At 39.0% G+C, this 20,754-nt stretch overlaps 1 protein-coding gene across 3 annotated transcripts; it reads left to right on the forward strand.

Annotated features, from left to right (window-relative positions):
- Positions 1–512: 512 nt before the first annotated feature.
- CCNT1 (cyclin T1) lies at positions 513–20,745 on the forward strand. 3 transcript variants are annotated; one of them, XM_075551789.1, is made up of 9 exons: positions 521–847; positions 2,479–2,560; positions 7,871–7,999; positions 9,820–9,880; positions 13,593–13,655; positions 15,262–15,307; positions 16,707–16,870; positions 17,058–17,128; positions 18,818–20,745. In XM_075551789.1, the coding sequence occupies exons 1-9, from the start codon at positions 687–689 to the stop codon at positions 20,216–20,218; spliced, it is 2,178 nt and encodes a 725-aa protein (XP_075407904.1). In that variant the 5' UTR covers positions 521–686; the 3' UTR covers positions 20,219–20,745. The 3 variants fall into 3 exon arrangements, with proteins under 3 accessions (XP_075407906.1, XP_075407904.1, XP_075407905.1); XM_075551791.1 differs by lacking the exon at positions 16,707–16,870 and having other exon boundaries at positions 513–847; positions 18,818–18,957; XM_075551790.1 differs by lacking the exons at positions 521–847; positions 2,479–2,560; positions 7,871–7,999; ... (1 more) ...; positions 13,593–13,655; positions 16,707–16,870.
- The last annotated feature ends 9 nt before the right edge of the window (positions 20,746–20,754 follow it).

Genomic DNA, 20,754 nt, shown 5'->3' on the forward strand with positions numbered 1-20,754 from the left:
TAAATTAATGTCAGCAACTAAACTCACTTTACGGCTTAAATTGATCACTGTAGCAAAGCACAGAACTATAGTCACAGCTTTGGATACATACTGTCAAGTGTCTTTTCCAATGGGCCGTACGTTAACAATCTTACTGTCCTGCTTTATGCTTCAATACATGATAGAGCCACTCGCTTTGATAACTTTCTTCCGTTTTTGACAGGCTCGCTAATTTACTCTTCCTCGCAGATCTCATTTTATATTGTTACTTCGCGCCTGCCGGAAATTCTCTTCAGAGACGCCAAAGAACGTAGGAAGGAGCGTGATCCCGCCACAACTGTAGCCTCGCCCCCTCTCCCAGGGCGCGAACTCAGATCAGTTCTCGCGGGAAGAGAAGTGAGTTTGAACGAGAACTCCTTACCCCACCCGCCTCTCTAGCGTCACATGACTGGCGCCTGCGTCCTAGAGCGACGGGCTTTCCTGCTCGCCTATTGGCTGTTAGCTCGACTACGGGTTGTCGAGAGGTCCAGTCCAGACTTAAGCCATTTGACTATTACTTCGGGGACGGAAGTGTCACAGCCTAGCTTTCGACCATTAGCGGAAGTTCGTCACGTCGCAGTTGTCTCCGCACAGCGGATGTGTGTCGCCCCTTAGGTGACACTGGGAAGTGCTCGCAGCCTCCTCCGCTGCCTTCTGCCCGAAGCACTATGGAGGGAGAGAGAAAGAACAGCAACAAACGGTGGTATTTCACTCGGGAACAATTGGAAAATAGCCCGTCCCGTCGTTTTGGCCTGGACCCAGATAAAGAACTTTCTAACCGCCAGCAAGCGGCTAATCTGCTTCAGGAGATGGGACAACGTCTTAACGTGTATCCTTTCGGCCTAGGCCTTGGGCCTTGGCGTCGGTCCCGCCATGCTCCGGCGTCCTGGCCTCAGGCTCTGCCAGCTTCGTAAGGGGGAAGAGGGTAGCGAAGGACTGAGTTTTGGGGTGGGAGAGCCCACGAAGGGGCGGACTGAAATTCAGTGTTCGCGCGAGGGAAGCGAGGCGGAGTTAATTTCCCGCTCGCTCACCCGTGCCATCAACGTAGCCGGGAATTCGTATCCTTCCTGGCATTGTGAGTGCGAACTTTCCTAGTCTCTCTTCATTGTCTTGTGATGCCTTGCTCTGACACCTTAGAGAGTCTGTGTTTCCGCTATGGCCTAGGGGCTTGGTACAGTGTAGCATTGTTGAACGCCCCAGAACTTAATATTTAAAGAGTTTGGGAAAGCGAAGAACTTGAAGGTCTTCTTACGGGTGACCTACAAGTAAATCCCAGCATCTTAAGTTCAGGTTTCGGTCTTTTCACGTGCTCGTTAAAGGTCCTGTCAGATTCTTGATTTTTTTTCTAATCTAAAATTGGTTGTCTCACGATCTGGCAGTCAGTAGTAGCTGTAATTAATCTATAGAATTTTAGCAAAAGGGAGGATGTCGGTTTAGATTTGTAGGGGTGGAGACCACCTACAACTCTTGTTTGAAAAGATTGTGGATTATGTGCGAAGAAAACTGCAAAAAAATTTGGTCGGAAATAACCATTTTGCAGTTGCTCATAAAACTACATTTTAAAATTTTGAAACATTTGTCTAATCTTTCCATGTATTTTTGTCGGGAAATATACTCTTGTAACTGAGGAAACTGATAATTTAGGTTCTTCCCACTCAGCATATAAAAATTATCTATGGGTTTAAGAATGCAACTCCCAGATACGTAAAGTTGTGAACAGTAAAGTTGTGGTCTTACGGTTGTGTTCATTGAAAGAGAAAACTGATAGCCAGTTCCTAAGCATCCAGTCAGGACTGCATTAATCCTTGTGTGAAGGTGTTTCTTGCAACTTTAAACTTCCCTTTTTGTATGTGTGCTGTTTATAAGTGTTCCCATCATGGGAGTCCTTAGACTGGCAAAGCTTTAAAAGGTTTTCCTTTAAAACCCCAAAACCAAACCTTTCTAAGAAATATCAAGTTATTCCACAGTGTGTTTGGTCCCAGCGATTGCCACGTGAGATTATTTGGTTGCCAGGGAGCCAAGGAACTGAGAAGTTAATTGCTGGAGCTTAGAAGGTGAGGGAGATACAGCAGGACCAGATCAGAGACCCACGTAAAACACATTAATCAAATAACCTGAGCTAATGATTGATTCAGGTGACAGACAGGTTTAGATTATGGTTTTGTGTATCATGACCTACATTTCTTAAGAAATTTGTTTGCTTATTCAGTCAAACATTTATACTGAATGCCTACTTTGTGTAAGACATTGTGCTGTATCTATTGACAATTTGATATAAGAGAATTATTTGCTCTAATTTGGAGAGGTGAGGATGGTTTTTCTTCTAGGGGCTTAAAGGTACATGGCTGTATGGTCTTTTTCTGGGAGGAGATAAAGGTATTGTAACCATCCCTTTGGCTATACATTTTAGGGAATTAGGCTGCCTCTACTTGATTTTGGCCCTTAATTTGAACACTTTAGCTCCCAGTTGACTATCAACACTGCTATAGTATATATGCATCGATTCTACATGATTCAGTCCTTTACACAGTTTCATCGAAATGTAAGTTTTTTTAAAATATGACGATGTAATCCTTTTGTGATTTATTGCAGCTTCCTATCTCTTTGGTACTTGATCTTTTTTATTGAACTGGGATTTGAAGTTCGGTTGCCCTCTTTGGTTGTGTATCACCCTGCCTTTCAGTTTCCCTGTGCAATCTCTAGTTGTGTGCTGGGTTTAAGTGCAACCCAGCGGGCAGACTCATTGAGAAAGGGAACATGTAAACATTACCTTTTTGGGTTGGGGGTTAATGTTTAAAGGGAAATCATGCTTAATTTAAGCATAGATTTTTGAAATGTTAAATGACAATATGGGTACAGGAAAACATGATTACAAGCCTTTGACAAAATTCCATTCAGTGATTGGTTGGAGAGGGAAGGTACCTTATGTGATAATGACTGGGGAAATGACTTTTGGAATAGGAAAAGAAAATAATAATAAAGGGATTTTTTTTTCTGGACAGAATTTAAATAGTGCTATTTTCAGTTTTGCTACATGAAATGGTCGTATTTAACATTATTGTAAATGACTTGGAACCAGTGCATAGTGATACCCCAGTTGCAGGTAAGACTACGTTTGGTTAATAAAATCCCAAGTTAATATTGGATAAACTTGATGACTACTTCATATGGAGTTGTGAGTCAAGTTTATTTCATTGTAGTTTATGCTTTTTAAGGGTCCCTGGTGGCACTCTTAAGTGTTGAACTTCTAGCCACAAGGGCAGTGATCACTCAAAGATGAGGAGACTGTTTGCTCTCATGGCATTTGTAGTCTCAGAAACCCCTTGTAGGATCACTGAATTAGAATCAACTCCATGGCACTGGCAAAGGGGAAAAGAAATATCTCAGGCATTTATGATATGAGTTCTTAGCTGTCATGTATATATGCCCTTTATGTCATGCCATAGAAAGCAATCTGTGAACCTAAATATTGCTCCTATAATGAATAAACCACTGCCATTAAGTCAATTCCAATTCATAATGGCTTTATAGGACAGAGGAGAACTGCTCCATAGAAATTCTGAGACTGTAAACATGTAATCTTTACTGCAGCTCTTTATAAAGCTGTCTGCCACCTGTCTATCCTGTGGATCAGCTAGTGGGTTAAAATTGTTGCCCTTGTGGTTAGCAACTCTCCATTTCACCCACTGTGCTGCCATTGCTCCCTGCTTCTGTGCTAAGGGATTGGTCACATTGGTATTGGGTGTGACAGCACAGAAAACCCTTTGAATGTGTGGCTTTACTAATGTCCAGTCAGCATGATTTTCTTCTTCCCTTAGATCCCTGTAAGGAAAAAGATGAGACTTTCCCTCCCTTAAAGATTAACTGCATCAGAAGTCCAAGGGAAAGGTTCTACTCTGCCTATGAGGTTGCTATGAGTCAGAATTGACTCAATTGTGGTGGGTTTGGATTTGGATTTTGGTTAGCTCCCTCTACTTCGAGCCCACATTTTATTTATTTGTTTGTTTTAAAATAATATTTTATTGTCTACTTGGCCAAAATTAACATAGTAAATTGGGTTCCCATGTGATAATTTCTTCACACGTTGTTATTCCGTACCTTTACTTAGTTACATCTTTCATTATGTTCTGCCTGTACCATTTCCAGTACTCTTGTTTTTTGCTACGCCTTCTCAGCTTTATAATAAATGGTCTAATACAGCTATTTTTAATACAGCACTATTCTTACCAGTAATTTTTAATAGACTTTTAAAAAAGTTTTATTGGCATTATATAATTTCATTGGTTTAAACACATTCAAAAGTTATTAAATCATTACCACAGTCAGTTTTAGGGCAATTTGTTCATTCTTGTACTCATTATTATTATTAATCATTTTATTAGGGGCTCATACAACTCTTATCACAATCCACACATATATCAATTGTGTAAAGCACATTTGTACATTCATTGCCCTCATCATTCTCATCTTGTACTCATTATTAACTCCATTCCCTCTCCACCCTTTCATCCATAACCCTAAGAAACTGTCTCTCTGCATGTAATAGCCTTTATTTTGTCTGCCCTCTGCTCACACTGACTCATTAAGAGAAATATAAACATTTTATTGGCAAAATTGAAGATCCCTGGCTCAGCCAGAATGGAAGATTAAGAGAGAAAGTTGAATGTATAGCTTTCTTGTCAGTTCTAAAGATTTTACATAGTTCTTTCCTTACACGATGATGCAGACTTGAAATCTGGAGTGGAATGAATTCCAAATCAGTATGACTATACTTATTTTCTATAAAGTTAAATAAGGACAAAAACTCATTTTTCTGTATTTCTTCTGAAGAGTTTTCCGTAAAATTGTTGAATGCATGAATGGCCTGGTTATTTTCCAGTGTAAAACAACCAGTTGCTCTTGAGTTGGTTCCAGCTCATGACAACTCTGTGTGTTACAGAGTAGAAGTGCTTCTTAGAATTTTCTTGACTAAATCTTTTAGGGAAGCAGGTCACTAGGCACTGCAAGGTGAATTTCATGTTTTGGGTTAATTGAGTAAACTTTTTGCCACCTGAGGACCATATTGTCCAATACAGAATACTGTTTTGGCAGACCTTAAAATTTAAAAGATTGAGTTTGGGTTTGATTTTTTTTTTTAAGTAAACAAAAGCCCATTGCCACTGAGTCAAGTCGCAACTCAGTGATTATATGTGATAGAATAGAATGGCCCCTAGTAGTCTCTAAGGATAGAAATCTATAGAAGCAGACTATTGCACTTTTCTCCTGTGGAGCAACTGGTGGGTTTGAACTGCTGGCTTTGAAGCAGATGAGTGCTTAGCCACTATGGCACCAGTGGTCTTCAGATCATTGATTCAGGCATATTCTGAACTTAATAGTCAAGTGCAGGAAAGCCTGTGAAAGCCAGGCTATAAGGCAAAATCTTGACAGTGTGTTTGATACAGCATTGTATTAACTGATTTACTTTTGGTGTTTTTTCCTTTTATTCTCATTTCTAGCTTATCTAGTTCTTTGTGTATTGAGCTATATGTTATCTGTATTGGTTTTTTCCCCCTCTTCATTTTGTTGTATATTCTTGTATCTTGTGTTTTGTGGTGGCCTATCCTTGTTTAAAAATTTTATTGAAGAATAGCATGCCTAAAACAGCACACAAATGTGAAGTGTGCAACTTGATTAATCTGACAACAGTCAGATCAAGTTACAGTATGGCACTGCCATCTTTTTCCCAGCTTCAGAAGTTTTCCACTTTTGAATGAATGCAGGCTTAGCACTTTCCTATTTTAGTGGAAAGTATTTCACTTTTCTTCTTCTGACATTGTGTTTTCACCTTACATGGGTTCTGACTCTACTGGTTTTATTGTATATTTCCAAATCATAAGGCAATTCCTTGTCCTGTGATTCAAATTGTTTATTTCTATTTTTTAAAACATTTTATTGGGGGCTCGTACAACTCTTATCACAATCCATACATATACATACATCAATTGTATAAAGCACATCCGTACATTCTTTGCCCTAATCATTTTCAAAGCCATTGCTCTCCACTTAAGCCCTTTGTATCAGGTCCTCTTTTTTCAAGTTGTTTATTTCTTTAGTAGTAATAATTAATGGTTGGTCTATTTCTTTTCACTTAAATATTTTTTAATCTGGATAATATATTTTCTTTTTCTGATGGCAAGGTGTTCTCAAATGAAAGAAAATCTAGACTTAGACACATTTTATTTGAAAACATAATTGCAAAAGGAGGGTGGTCTTGCAACAGGATGAGGCAGTAATTGCAGTTGTGTAAACAATAGGTAGAACATAGGATCTTTTAAAAAAATCATTTTATTGGGGGCTCGTTACGATTCTTATCACAATCCATACATACATCCATTGTTTCAAGTACATATGTACATTTGTTGCCATCATCTTTCTCAAAACTTTTGCCTTCTCACTTAAAGTTTTGACATTGCATTGACTTTGTTTTGAAAAGCAATTTGGGGTTGTTGAATTTTCATATTTACTATCTTCACTGTTTGTAAATGGAGTAATACTTGAGTGAAGTTACTAATTGGAGAAAGTGAATGTTAATGCTTAGATGCTAAATTTTAATGCCTAATAAATTTAATTAGGTGTACTTGATTGGCTGTACTTTCTCAAGTTGACTCTTATGAGACCAGCTAGGTTAGTGGTTAAATGTATGGGCTCTGGAGCTTGCTGTACTGCTAATGGGCTAATTTGTCTTTTTTGGGCAAGTTCTGAAAGTTTGTAAGTTTTCTCATTTCTATAAAAACAATAGTGCCTTCCTCAGAGAGTAGTTGGTAGAATTGAGATGAATTAATTTACAAAGAACATGGCAACTTGCTTGCTGAAAGTGAAAAGAACTTGAAGCACTTACTTACAAAGTTCAAAGACCACAGCCTTCAGAATGTATTGTCACAACTAGACCAGTAAGCAACATTATGGTAAATAGAGAAAAGATGAAAATTGTCAAGGATTTCATTTTACTTGGATCCATAATTGGTGCTATGGAAATGGCAGTCAAAAAATCAAATAACAGTTAATTGAGCAACCCTGCTACAAAAGACCTTTTTCACGTGTTCAAAAGCAGAGATCTTTGCCACTTTGAGGAGTCGATCCTGGTCAACCATGGCATTTTCAGTCTTCTCCAGACATGAAAGAGCTGAACAATGAATAAGGGAGACGGAAGACAAAGAGATGCGTTTGAATTATAATGTTGGTGAAGAGTACTGACTGAATGATGGAGTGTCAGAAGAACAAACATCTGCTTTGGAAGTACAGCCAGAATGCTCTTAGAAGCCAGGATAAGGAAAGACCTGTCATGTACCTTGGAAATGTTCTCAGGATGAACCAGTTTCTGGAGAAGGACATCATGTTTGCTAGAGTTTCAACAAAAGAGGCAGAGCCTCAATGAGACGGCTTGATACAGTGCTGCAACAATAGCCGAGCCTGGGAAGATGGGGTTAACGTTCTGTGTGGCCATTGCAACAAAGGGACAAACCCAGCCCAGAAGTAGAATGTGTGGTGGGAGGGGCGGCAGGTGTCAGGATTGGTTAAAAGGTTGGAGATTTGAGTTAATCTTAAAATTCACAAGATCAACCTGCCCTATAGGGTCACTGTGAGTCCGGATCCACTCAATGCCAGTGAGTTTATACACACATACACAATAGACTACATCATTAGTGCACCAGTAGACATGGATAAATGGTTAGAAGCAAGGAGAATATTTTAGAATTGTGTAAAGCATAATTAAAATGATGAAATTGAGTCATGCATAGAATTTGAAGTGTCAGACATAACTCTTAGAACCACTTTTTATATAGAACTAACTGTTTAAATTTTCTCTCTTCAGTCTGTGGCTCCAGCAGCCTTATTTTTAGCAGCAAAAGTAGAGGAGCAACCAAAAAAATTGGAGCATGTCATCAAGGTCGCACATGCTTGTCTCAATCCTCAAGAATCACTTCCTGATATTCGGAGTGAGGTAGGGGTTTGATTACACATCTGCTTGTCTTTATAGTGTGACCTAATTTTTAACTTTGCCTTACATAAGTTTTAGTGTGTCTTTTGAATATTCAGTGTATGCTTTTCCCTAACCTTAAAAAAATCGGGAGCCGGATGAAAAATTTACAGGAACTCATTTGTAGTAAAATTGGGAAGTGATGAAAAAAGGAAAATGAAAATTTATTATCTACTAACAAGCCACTATTCCAGTTTCATTTCTGCGTATGTTTTGTATTCTTTTCCACTTACCGGTAATAGAGATTTTTGACTAGACCAGTAGCTCTTGAAAAGAATGATTGCTCTAGACTTTTGCCAAGGTCTGAGACTAATAAGTGCTATTGGTCCATAGAATTTGCATTTACTTTTTAAAACTTATTTTATTTTTTAAGATTTAGAAAAATTCTCACTTTTTATCACCTATTTTCACCTTTGTTTTTAATATATTAGAAGGAAGACTCTGATGTACTATATATTTAACTGACTGATGCTCCCTGTACAAATCAGTTGAAAGGCAGGCAGGCTTAGGAATGGAATTTGTATTCCGAGATTGCGTACCTGTTCAGAATTTCTCACCAAAGTAGTCCTTGTGAGATGGTTAGAGGATGATATTATCGCCATTATGTGGTAGTAGGCCTGGGCAGAAATACAGACTTACTCAAGATTAAAAAGTAGATATTTAAGAGCTAAGGTGAGTTTCTTTAACTTCTGGGTCAGGACTCATTCTCCTGTGCTCGCCATAGAAACATAAGGGGAGCTACATTTGTAATTTTAAAATTCTTAACTTACTAAACTTGATTTGAAACTTCATTTTACAAGTAAAATTAGCTTTAATAAAATGATAATATTTAACGCATTATGTCTCAAATATTATCATGTGACCATGTAATCATTACTGAAGATATAAATGATGTGTTTTGAGTGCTTGATTATGAACTCGGTTTTCAAAACCCAGTGTCCTCACACTTGGAATCAGTTCTGAGCATTTCATGTGCTCAGTAGCTTCACATCACTGGTGGCCTCAATATTGACCAGCACAGAGCTGCGAGAACTTTTTTGCCTATTCCTTTTTCCTTTGAACTACTCTGTTTCCAGAAATCTGGCATTATCTGGAAGAAGTATAGCAAGAGTCAAATGTTAAGAGACTTATTAAATGTGTTCAGTAGTGTAGGAAGGCTCTGCTAAGTTTATTTTGATGTTGGAGAAAACGTATCTCTATTTTTTTCTTATGCCTAAAACATGCAGACTAAAACTGCAGCTGTCCATTGTCAAATGCCTCAAATTTTTGGTGCTTCTATTGTAACTAACCAAACCTGTTGTCCAACTCACAAATTCTTCACATCAGAGTAAACCTGTTTCATAGGATTTCCATCCAAAGCTGTTATCTTTACTGAAATTGCTGCCACACAGAGCAGCTAGTGGGTTCTAACTGCTGAGCTTTCTCTTACCAATTGGGCACTTAACATTCTACCACCGGTTTTCTGTCTTAGCTGTGTATAAGGAGGGAACTTCAGAAAGTTTATGGAAAACTTCCATTATCTTTTCATTCAATTTTTCCATTGACTTTTTGAAGCCCCCCCCCTTGTATAAATAAAGCGTTATCTCTCAGTGTGCCACTCCTAAAATTATATATATGTAATATACATACTTTTTCTTTTAAGGAGAAGCTATTCTGAATGGAAAAGGAATTTATCTATCTTTGCCTTTTGTTGCCTGGTTTCCCTGGGATGGGCTGTTAAAATTATTTAGGCTTTCTCTATTGCACCTTTTGGAGGAATAATTTCTTTGTCTTCTCACCTACAGGCTTACCTGCAGCAAGTTCAAGATCTGGTGATATTAGAAAGTATTATTTTGCAGACATTAGGTAGGTAAGATTATTTTCCTTGAAAACATTAAAAGAATTATGAGAGGGCTTCACAAAGTTTCAGGGGAAATTCTATGATCTTCAATTCCATTTTTCCATGAACAATTTTGAAGCCCCCTTGTATGTATGTGTATACATTACGATACTTTGCAAGATAGGAAACAGGAAGAAATCCATAGGAAGGCTTTTCAAAACGACTCTGTTTCTAGAGTCTAGAGCTCAGAGTTTAACCTTGACCTGTACTATCATGGATGGACCGCAAGTGCAGTTGACCATTGAAACAGCAGTTGGTTTTGTTTTCCCATTTTAGAGTTTGTGATTTGTGTTTTAAGCCTAAACAATCATTAACAGGGGAGAAAAATCTAAACAACTTACAAGGTTTTATGGTCTATTGTTGTAAGTAAACAGCATTTGTTTTTAAAACTGATGGGGGGGGTGGGATTAGGGGGAACCGATAGATCACAATGATCAACGTATGACCTCCCAACCCAGGGGGATGGACAGTAGAAAAGTGGGTGAAATGAGACAGCAGTCGGTGTAAGACATGAAAAAAAGGAATAATTGATAAATTATCAAGAAGGGAGGGTGGAATGGGGGGCGGGGGGAAAGAAAGGAGGAGCTGATGCCAGGGGCTCAAGTAGAAAGAAACAAAAAATGTTTTGGAAAAGATGATGACAACATATGTACAGATGTGTTTGACAAGATAGATATATGCATGGGTGTGATAAGAGCTATAAGAGTCCCCAATTTAAAAAAACAACGAAACAACTGGTAACCAGTGTGTGGAATACCAAAGTGGAGTTGAAGGAATTCACGGTATACCTGTCGCATGGGCAGCTCTGATATTGTTCTGTTATTATCTATTATTTTTAGCAGTGTCTTTGTTATGTAGTGCTACTATAATGGAAACACTGAAAGAGGATGGTTTCACAGTTTTCTCACAGTTTAGGAGTCTAGAAATCCAAATGCAGAGTACAGCTGGTGGCGTAGGCTTGTTTTCTGTGTTTAGAGATTGGCTGAAAACACACCCTGCAGGAATTCTATCTCTGGTTAGCAAACAAAGGCAACCCATTCCTCATTGTAGTTAAAGGACAGCGGTGGTTTAGAACTTCAGACCTTGTGATGCACCCAAGGACTACTATGCCACCAGTGAAGCTTTGCTCTTTGGAACCAAGTTGGCGAAGATCTGACTCTAAAAATTGGAAGGCTGTGTGTGCCTGGACCCCATTTTTGAAACTGAGAAGCCTACATTCCATGCTCCTCCCATCAGTTGTGCTGCTCACCGAGCTGCTGCTGGGAGGGTCCTCTTCGGCCTGCTGCTACCTGTAGATTTCTAAAAGGCAGGCAGCACGCTCTCCTTTGGTTCTTTCTCTGTCCCTTTCAGCTGATCGATTTTCTCAATGTTACTTGTGCTTACTTAGTTTATGAAGAAACTACTTTGCTTCCTTTTTCTTTGTAATCACATTACGGATCCTCCATCTGTATGCCTAATATATATCCCTCTCCCAACCTCATATCACCTTCCTACAGAATCAAAGCATCTTTTCAAATTTACAATCCCCGAGCAACATGCTATTGTCAAAATCGACTTTTGGTTTGGGTAGGGGCAAAGTAGCCAGGAGGTACGGTAAACGTGGATTTGTGCTTTCTGCCCGTATTTTCTACAGTGGTAATTGGTTAGATCTGTTACTCACAAACTTCATCTCTTGAATAAAAAGATTATCACCATGTTCTTGGTGAACATTCTGTAAGCCATGTGTCCTTAGTTCAACAAAATTTCCTGGCTCTTCTATTTTCCTTTTTTTTTTCTTCCCCCAGTTCATTTAAGTCTCTCTTTCCTCTTGTGTTTTACTTTGTTGACAAGAAACCATGTGGCTCCTGGAGGATCTTGCTTATAAATCTCACAAGTCCTGTCTTCTACTGAACATTTGAGATTCAGACAAATTCTTTGCCACTGTTCTTCCTTCATTGCCCAAGCACATGCTCACCATTTACTTTTAAAGCCTTTCCAGAAGTACACTTGGAGTTTGGATCGAGCAATATTCGGTTGCTGGTACCATATGTATTCTCTAAGATGGTACTTTCTTTATAGCTCTCCATACTTCCTTCTGAGTACTCAGAGAACTTGCCTTTAATATTCATATCTCTACCCATCGTCTTTTTAGGGTCTTCTATGCTTTTATTAGGGAAGTACCTTAAAACTCTTCCAGCCTCTACCCATTACCCAGTTTCAAAATACCTTCCACATTTTAAGTCTCTCTAGAACCACACGCTACTCTCTGGCACCACATTCTGAGTTATCTAAGTTTCTGTAACAGAAATACCACAGAGAATGGCCTTAACAATTGGAAATTTATGTTCTCACAATTTGCCACTCCGTCACCAAAAAAAAACCCCCAACAAACTTGAGTAGAACTTCCCCTTTGGGTTTCTGAGACCTTAAATCTGTACAGGCTTAGAAAGCCTCAGCTGGTGGGTTAGCAGCCTCAAGTCAATCCAGGGCATGAGCTCAAGGGAAGTCTTGATTTCTTTCAGCTCAAAAGGAAGTTCCTTGTCTCTTCTGAGCTGCTTCTAGGCAATCTTGTGGTGGCTTGGCATCTTTCTTCCTCCATACCTGTTTGGTTTGCTCTTTCACTTATTGAAAGGGATTGACTAAAGCACTGCTGATTCTGCCTCATTAACAAAAAGATAACCCATCCCCCAAAGAAACTAACTCCCATAAAGGAGTTCCAGTCTCAGAAACCCACAGAGGCAGTTCTCCTGTTCTGTAGGTCCTTACCAGTCCATTTGATGATGGTAATGGGTGGGGCTTTCTTATGTACTAGCATAAAATGAGAGTTTCCAACACATTTTAAGGGACATAGGGTAATTCAGTCCATCACAAGCATGGAGATTGCCTTTAAAAAAAGCAAATGTGGAAAACAAAGATTCTTGCTGTAGACAGTACTTTTTCTTCTAGGGGAAGAATTTATGATTGCTGGAAAATTAGTGTACAACTGTATTTTACTGCACATATATTGAAGGGGTTTCAGAAAGTTTGTGACAAAATTCCATTATCTTTTAATACTCTTTTCCCGCTGTTATTACTAATATCTTAACATTGAAACCTGAGAGTTAGTGATCTTTATAGAGTAATTTGTAATATGTAAAAGTCTCAGTAAAGTTTCTTTACTTGTAGCTAGAAAATTTTATTTATATGCTCCCAGGCAGTAACTTCTTCAAAAAAAGTTTTTAAAAAACCTTTAAAAAATTTTTAGAGTAAACTTATTTCTTTTATTTAAACTTATTAAACACCATCTGAGATTAGATAAAATGATCACTACCCATTGTAGAGGAGATGATAGGTAAGAGAGGAATGAGTTTTAATGTGGTTTCAAGGTTAAGCCATAAACAAGTAGTCCTCACGTCTAAGCCATATTAGATTCACTGAGGTTCTTCTGCTCTTCAGAGTGTTTGTGTTCAGGGGTTACTGAGGGGTATTGAGACTGCGTTAGCCTTATACTTTAGTGGTGCTTTCTGTCTTAAAAGCAGCTGCTCTGAGGACTGTGCCTCCACCAAGAACATGCTGCCTAGTTGATGGGACTCGGTTAGTTGCTGGACAGCGCGAGTCGGACAGGGAAGAGGGAGTCCTTCAATAATGACCCAAGCTCAGCGCTGGATAAAATAGCTTGAGTTCTTTACCACTTTAACCAGTTTTTTTTTTGATTTTTAGGTTTTGAACTAACGATTGATCATCCGCATACACATGTGGTGAAGTGCACTCAGCTTGTTCGAGGTAAGGAAGCTGGAGACAGCTGTCCTCGGTTGCTTTTACCATTTAGCATCTTTATTTGCTGTTGACTAATACATAATACAATTGCTTTGGCCAAAGTAAAGTTGAAAGGTCTGCCTGGTTCAGTCAAAATGAGTGGTGTGACTTCAAGGTTTTTATTTGTGTGTGTGTGAGATAAATAATGCTTTTAAATATTTTCCAGTTGACATGCATTTGAATATATTTGTAAAATATGAGCAGACTTTGAAAAGTCACTAAGTCCTAATTTTGAGTCTAGGTTGATAGCTCTAGGCACTTTTAAAGGCCATACAACCTAATTGTATGACTAACAATCTCTGGGTAGGGCTTGTCTTTTTATTCTGATTTAATCTTAGTAACTAATAGAATGAAGCCCAGTTCTTCCTGCTTTTCCTACCTACTAATATCAAAACTCCCTGGACACCATCATGCATTTAAATGCCTGTAGCATCTTGTGGACCAAACTGAGAGCTGAGCTATTTTATATTTCAGTGTGTTTTTCATTAGAAAATTTCCAGCATTTCCCCAATGCTTCTTTACATTTTTTGAAAGCACTAAAAAGGGTACACTGAGTAAGGATTGGCTTAAACAGATGGAAAATATACTCATATTGAAAAGACGGAGGTTTTAAGAAGGTGGAAATTTGATTTTCACCCAAAGCATGCTTTCTTTTTTTTTTCCAAAGCATGCTTTCTTCTAGGAGCAATTGTTATTATACATTAAGTATATTACATAATTTACCTGTTACTTGGTAATTTGGGGTTTAAATCAAAGACTACCTTAATTAAAACTTTTTTTCCTTTTTTAATGGTTTTATTGGCATATACTTCACATATTGTACAGTATTACACATTGTCGTATTAGATTTATGCTATTGTCACCACGGCTAATTAAAACTTCATTTTTCAGCAAAAGTCACAGTTCCAACTGTGCTGGGGATTCTCAGCTTGCCTCTAAATTAGTGTTTCCTCTAATTCAGTGCTTGTAAGTGAGTCCTTGCCGTAGAATCTCTGAGGTACTTGTTGAAAGTGCATGCGCCTCTTTCTAAATACGCAGAATTCAAATTCTATGGAGGATGCCCAGGAATTGCATTTAAAACAAGTCGCTCAGAAAATACCGGGAATGCAGCATAAAGCTTTACTTGCTAGGTTTGAGAATAGTATAATAATATAAAAATATAAATTGTTACTATGTCACTTTTGGTAGAATGTAAACATCAGGTGGCCAGGGACCATGTCTGCCTCATTCATCCCATTGTATAGTCTCAGTACCTCAAAGATAATGGAGGAACCTTGGTTGCTCCAAAGTGAAAGCACTGAGTTGCTAACCAGAAGGTCAGACATTCAAACCCCTTAGCCGCTCTGCTGGAGAAGGAAGGGTGTGGCCGTCTGCTTCTGTAAAGATATATAGCCTTGGAAACGTTACTGGGTAGTTCTACTCTGCCCTATATGGTTGCTATGAGTTGGAATTGACTTGATGATGGCAGTGGGTGATGGTTGGTGCAAAAATAAATGCATGCTAATTATCTTTTGGAAATGAATGGGACTAATAACTTTTCTCCTCCATTCCCCCTGACCCTTTGTTTTTTTAGCAAGCAAGGACTTGGCACAGACTTCTTACTTCATGGCAACGAACAGGTTTATATTTAAAATTCCTTGTCTTTTTGGGATACAGCATAGATTGGAGCTGTCATTTTTTGAGGGACAAATAGGACTTCAGTTCTGGTACTTAGTAAACTAGAACACAAAGGCCTAAGTATAGAAATGATCTTTGATACAATGTGTATCAATGTGTAGTATAAGTAATTCTTTGGTAATGTTGATTTTCATAGTTGAACCTTAAATCCAATGGCACTTTATTTGTCATGGTCATGTAATTACTTAGGATTGCCCTACTGGTGCAGTGGTTACATACCAACTGAGAGAGTGGCAGTCTGCTTCCATAGAGATGCCAGCCTTGGAAACCCTGTGTGGTCGATTATACTGTATCCTATAGGATCACTGTGAGTCTGAAATGACTCCATTGAATGGCCTGGTAGGAGAAAATTTTAGCCCAAACCATTACTTAAACATCTTCATACTTCATGGGACAATCGTATCACTATTTTGGTTAGTGTGTATTAGTACTGATTCTTCGATAGCTACTCAATTCTGCATTTTATTGTTTTGCCTTAAAATCTCTTTTACGAGTACAGAACTGAAAGTTTAGATGAACTTGAAGCTCGTTGAAAGTGACTGACAATCTAATTTGGAGAATATGGCAATATTTACAACATTTTAAATTACTCTTTTTTTCCTCCTCCTGTCCCAAAGTGAGCACTTACATATATAATATGACTTGCAATATTTATTGAAAATATATGACAAAATAATGTCATATTACCTAGTAAATTACCTGCTCTCATTTCCAATCTTTGTGGAAACCAAAGATATCATTAATGACTGTCAAAGCTAAGTTCATTCATTTTCACAGCCTGGATGTGAGAAATTTGTAAACTAAACCATCAATTATGCATAGTCACACTTCATGGACTGATCATCTAATCACTTTTAATTAGATCAGAAGGATGACTAGCAAAAGTGAAAGCCATTTTGAGTTTTTCCTTAAGTATTTCATATAGAGATAACACCAAAAATCCTAAAAGTTTCCTTAAGGTGTAAGCTTATACTGAGGATAGTAGAGTACAACTAATGAAACAGAGAACGGATTACTTTTTAAACACCTGTATACCCACTGGGTGAAACCGCTCGGCATTTTGAGGTTGGAAGGGTGTCCCTGGTAACACGTGAATTGAGTGATCAAGGGATTTGGAAATGGTTGCTACTTGAACAGGTGGGCTAATGGAATGCTCATACTGAGTGTTAAATCAGAGCTAGATATTTCTTGCCCGTCTTGCTCGTCAGTGTTTTTTTTTGTTTTTTGTTTTTTAAAGCTTTTTTTTTTCCTTTAAAAACAAAAATAATAATGGAGAGTTTTAGCTCTGGGTTCAGAATTGAGAGCTCATGATACTCTCTGTTTCCTTCCCTCTGATGTCAGCCTGCATTTGACCACATTTAGTCTGCAGTACACACCTCCTGTGGTGGCCTGTGTCTGCATTCATCTGGCTTGCAAGTGGTCCAACTGGGAGATCCCAGTCTCAACTGACGGGAAGCACTGGTGGGAGTATGTTGACGCCACTGTGACCTTGGAACTTTTAGATGGTAAGTTTTAGAGTAAGGGACCTTGGAAAGCACTTGCTCTTGATGTGTCACATGTATGGGCCAATGTGACTTGATCCAGATGAAAATAGTGAGGTAGTTGAGGTTATCCCTGCTTCATTACTTCTGCTTCACTGAGTGTTTCTAATGTTCCTTTTTTTTTCTCCCCTCCCCCGCTTTTTAAATGTAGAACTGACCCATGAATTTCTACAGATTCTGGAGAAGACACCCAATAGGCTCAAACGCATTCGGAATTGGAGGGTGAGAATTACTACTGTCAGCATGTGGAATAAAACTAGTTTCATTTTTTGACTTGCACCAGTGAACATACTAAAATTATCGTATATACTCGAATATAAGCCGACCTGAGTATAAGCCGAGGTACCTAATTATTACCTGGGAAACCAGAAAAACTGATTGACTCGAGTATAAGCCTAGGGTGGAAAATACAGAAGCTATTGGTGAGTTTCAATAATCAAAACAAATGAAAATAAAATTACTAAAAATTGAGACATCAGTGGGGGTAATGTGTTTAAATATTTTAAATAAAAAACATAAAGGACAACAAGTCATTTAACATTAGTAAACCAGCACAGTAAGTGGAAAATAGGTTCAACAAAAACAATACCTTAAGAGTACTATTCCCTGAGCTCAATCCGCAACCAAGCTGAAATGTAAAGAGTTAAAATCCTTCAAAACTGGATTCCTCATCATCATCCGTATCCTAATGCAGAGCTTCAGCTGGTGTGAGGTCATCATAGACGCTGCCCTCACTGAGATCGCCGTCATTTTCATACAAAGCACAGTCTTCACTGCCATCCATTGCATTACTAATACTACATTTCTGCAAGGCACATCATACCATGTCTTCTGGAATGTCTTCCCATGCATCTCGAACCCACTTTGCTATTAACTCTATGTCAGGCTTCATGAGATTTCCTCCTTTTGTTAGTTGGGCTTGACCAGATGACTTCCATTCATGCCACATCCTTCGCACGCGGTCTTTAAAATGCTTATTCAAAGATACACGTCATAGGACGGCTCTGATTGGTTAGTTGTGAGTAAACAAACATTCAAAGGCCTGAAGTGTCAGCGGGGCTTTGAATGAACAGCGGTGGAATGGCAATCACCCGAGAGGTAGCGGGCAGGGGTACTACTGACCTGTGTATAAGCTGAACCCCAGTTCAGCACATGTTTTGTGCTGAAAAACTTGGCTTACACACGAGTATATGCGATAGATGTGTACCCTGAATTTGGATTTTCCTTTCTTGAACAAACTCATGGTCTTCAAATTGATTCCATCTCATTGGACTCTATAGAAATAGGGTAGAACTGCCTGGTTTCTGAAACTGTAACTCTTGGCAGGAGTAAAAAGTCTCCTCTTTCGCCCTTATAGTTATGTAATAACATGACATCAACTTCGTGGGTCTTAATGATTGTAGGTGATAGCGGGATTGGTTTTGTGGTGTGTAACTTGTAATCATTTGGTCAACACAACTGGTCGAGTGCTTTTGGTGTGGAGACTTACAGGGGGAAAAAGTGCTTTCTCTGATTACTGGCTTCTGGTGAAGGCAAGATGAGCTTTACAAGATAAGAATTGGTATCAAAATTTTATCTTTGACATTGCGTACTTTTTCAAAAGGACTTTATAATTCTGTTTTACATAGATTGCAGTGCAAAGTATGTGGAATATGTTTTATTTATGAATAATGAAATCATTACTTTTATGAATGTCAGAAATTTTATTTTAGTATGTTCATTTCTCATCATTTGAGACCGTTAAGCTTTCATTTTATTTTCTTGAGTGAATTGCAGAAGATGACTGTGCCTAGTGGGTAGCAAAGGAAGCCTAGGGGCACATACTGCTCAGGCTCTGATTGATAGAAATAATTTTTTTCTGATGCTAATAAAGTACCAGACTTGAAGAGATGTCGTTTTACTTCATTCTAGGCATGCCAGGCTGCCAAGAAGACAAAAGCAGATGACCGAGGAGCAGATGAAAATACTTCAGAGCAGACCATCCTCAATATGATTTCCCAGAGCTCTTCAGACACAACTATTGCAGGTTTAATGAGCATGTCAACTTCTTCTACCACGAATGCTGTGCCTTCCCTCTTACCCACTGCAGAGTCATCCAGCAATGTGAGCAGTGTGGAGATGTTGCAGGGTGAACGTTGGCCAACCTCTCAACCTCAGCCTTTTAAGCTGGAGTCTTCTCAGGGTCATCGGACTAGTGAGAAGATAGCACTTCTAGGCGTTGATCACTCTTTGCAACCAGATGGTTCAAATGCATTTCTGTCCCAGAAGCAGAGCAGTAAGAGTGTGCCATCTGCTAAAGTGTCTCTGAAAGAATACCGTGCAAAGCACGCAGAAGAATTGGCTGCCCAGAAGAGGCAGCTGGAGAACATGGAGGCCAACGTGAAGTCACAGTATGCATATGCTGCCCAGAATCTGTTATCCCACCAAGACAGTCATTCTTCAGTCATTCTGAAGATGCCCTTGGAAGGCTCAGAAAACCCTGAGCGCTCTTTTCTGGAAAAGGCTGACAAAACAGCTCTCAAAATGAGAATCCCAATGGCAGGTGGGGATAAAACTGCCTCTTCAAAGCCAGAAGAGATAAAGATGCGCATTAAAGTCCATGCTTCATCTGAGAAGCACAATTCTGTAGATGACAGTGTTACCAAGAACCGAGAACACAAAGAAAAGCACAAGACTCACCCATCTAACCATCACCATCATCACAATCACCACTCACACAAGCACTCACACTCACAGCTTCCAGCTGGTTCTGGGAACAAACGTCCAAGTGATCCGAAACATAGTCAAACAAGCACCTTACCACACAAAGCTTATAGCTTGTCCAGTTCTTTCTCTTCCAGTGCTGCTCGCAAAAGAGGTCCACCAGAAGAAACTGGAGGAACAGTATTTGATCATCCAGCAAAGCTTGCCAAGAGTACTAAATCTTCCATAAACTTCTCCTTCCCTCCTCTTCCCACAATGGCCCAGTTGCCTGGGCATAGCTCAGATACAAGTGGCCTTCCCTTCTCGCAGTCCAGCTGTAAAACACGAGTTCCACATATGAAACTGGATAAAGGCCCCACGGGGGCCAATGGTCACAACACAACCCAGACTATAGACTATCAAGATACTGTGAATATGCTTCACTCCCTGCTCAGTGCCCAGGGTGTTCAGCCCACTCAGCCGCCTCCATTTGAATTTGTTCATTCTTACAGCGAGTATCTGAATCCGCGGGCTGGTGGAATCCCTTCCAGATCTGGCAATACAGACAAGCCCCGACCACCACCTCTACCATCAGAACCTCCCCCACCACTCCCACCCCTTCCTAAGTGAAAAAGAAGCGGAAGTGGGTGGAGGGACTTCTTTTTTTTTAAAAAAAACAACTTTTTTTTTTAAAAAGAAAAAACTACTGATTTTGGACTAAGAAAATTACTTCCTTTATGAAATGCTCACCCTTTTTGGACTAGAGAAGAACTGATACTGAGAAGTGGGTGGGAGTGGTAGACAGCCTTGGTTATTACATCTACTGCCTCAGAAATTTAAAACTATTTTATTAGAGCTTTTTTACCGATTGATACTAGAGAGGTGGGAATGTGTTGAAGCTGTGAAGGATTAAGAACCCTTTCTCTTCTTGACCTCTCCACTTCCTAATTAGGTTGATTGGATTGATAACTTCCCTCTTCCTGCCAGGACTGATAAAAGGAGGGTTTGGTTTTATCGAACAATTGTGGATACTTTTGGGGGTTAATATATCATTAGAGAGGAAGTATTTAAATGTCAAAATCTTTTAAGAGACTAAAATAATTTAAAGAAAGTAAGTTATCTGTTTAGTTTTTTTATATAATTGGGGGGCGGGGGCGAGGGATTTT

This window comes from Tenrec ecaudatus, chromosome 6 (assembly GCF_050624435.1).
Source record: "Tenrec ecaudatus isolate mTenEca1 chromosome 6, mTenEca1.hap1, whole genome shotgun sequence".
Lineage (NCBI taxonomy): Eukaryota > Metazoa > Chordata > Mammalia > Afrosoricida > Tenrecidae > Tenrec > Tenrec ecaudatus.

What these genes read in the sequence shown, in the direction of transcription:
- CCNT1 (XM_075551789.1), top strand. Translation starts at nt 687, where the DNA reads ATGGAGGGAGAGAGAAAGAACAGCAACAAACGGTGGTATTTCACTCGG. An exon ending in TTACACAGTTTCATCGAAAT is followed by an intron (nt 2,561 to 7,870) that starts GTAAGTTTTTTT and finishes TTCTCTCTTCAG; the next exon opens with TCTGTGGCTCCAGCAGCCTT. An exon ending in AACGCATTCGGAATTGGAGG is followed by an intron (nt 17,129 to 18,817) that starts GTGAGAATTACT and finishes ACTTCATTCTAG; the next exon opens with GCATGCCAGGCTGCCAAGAA.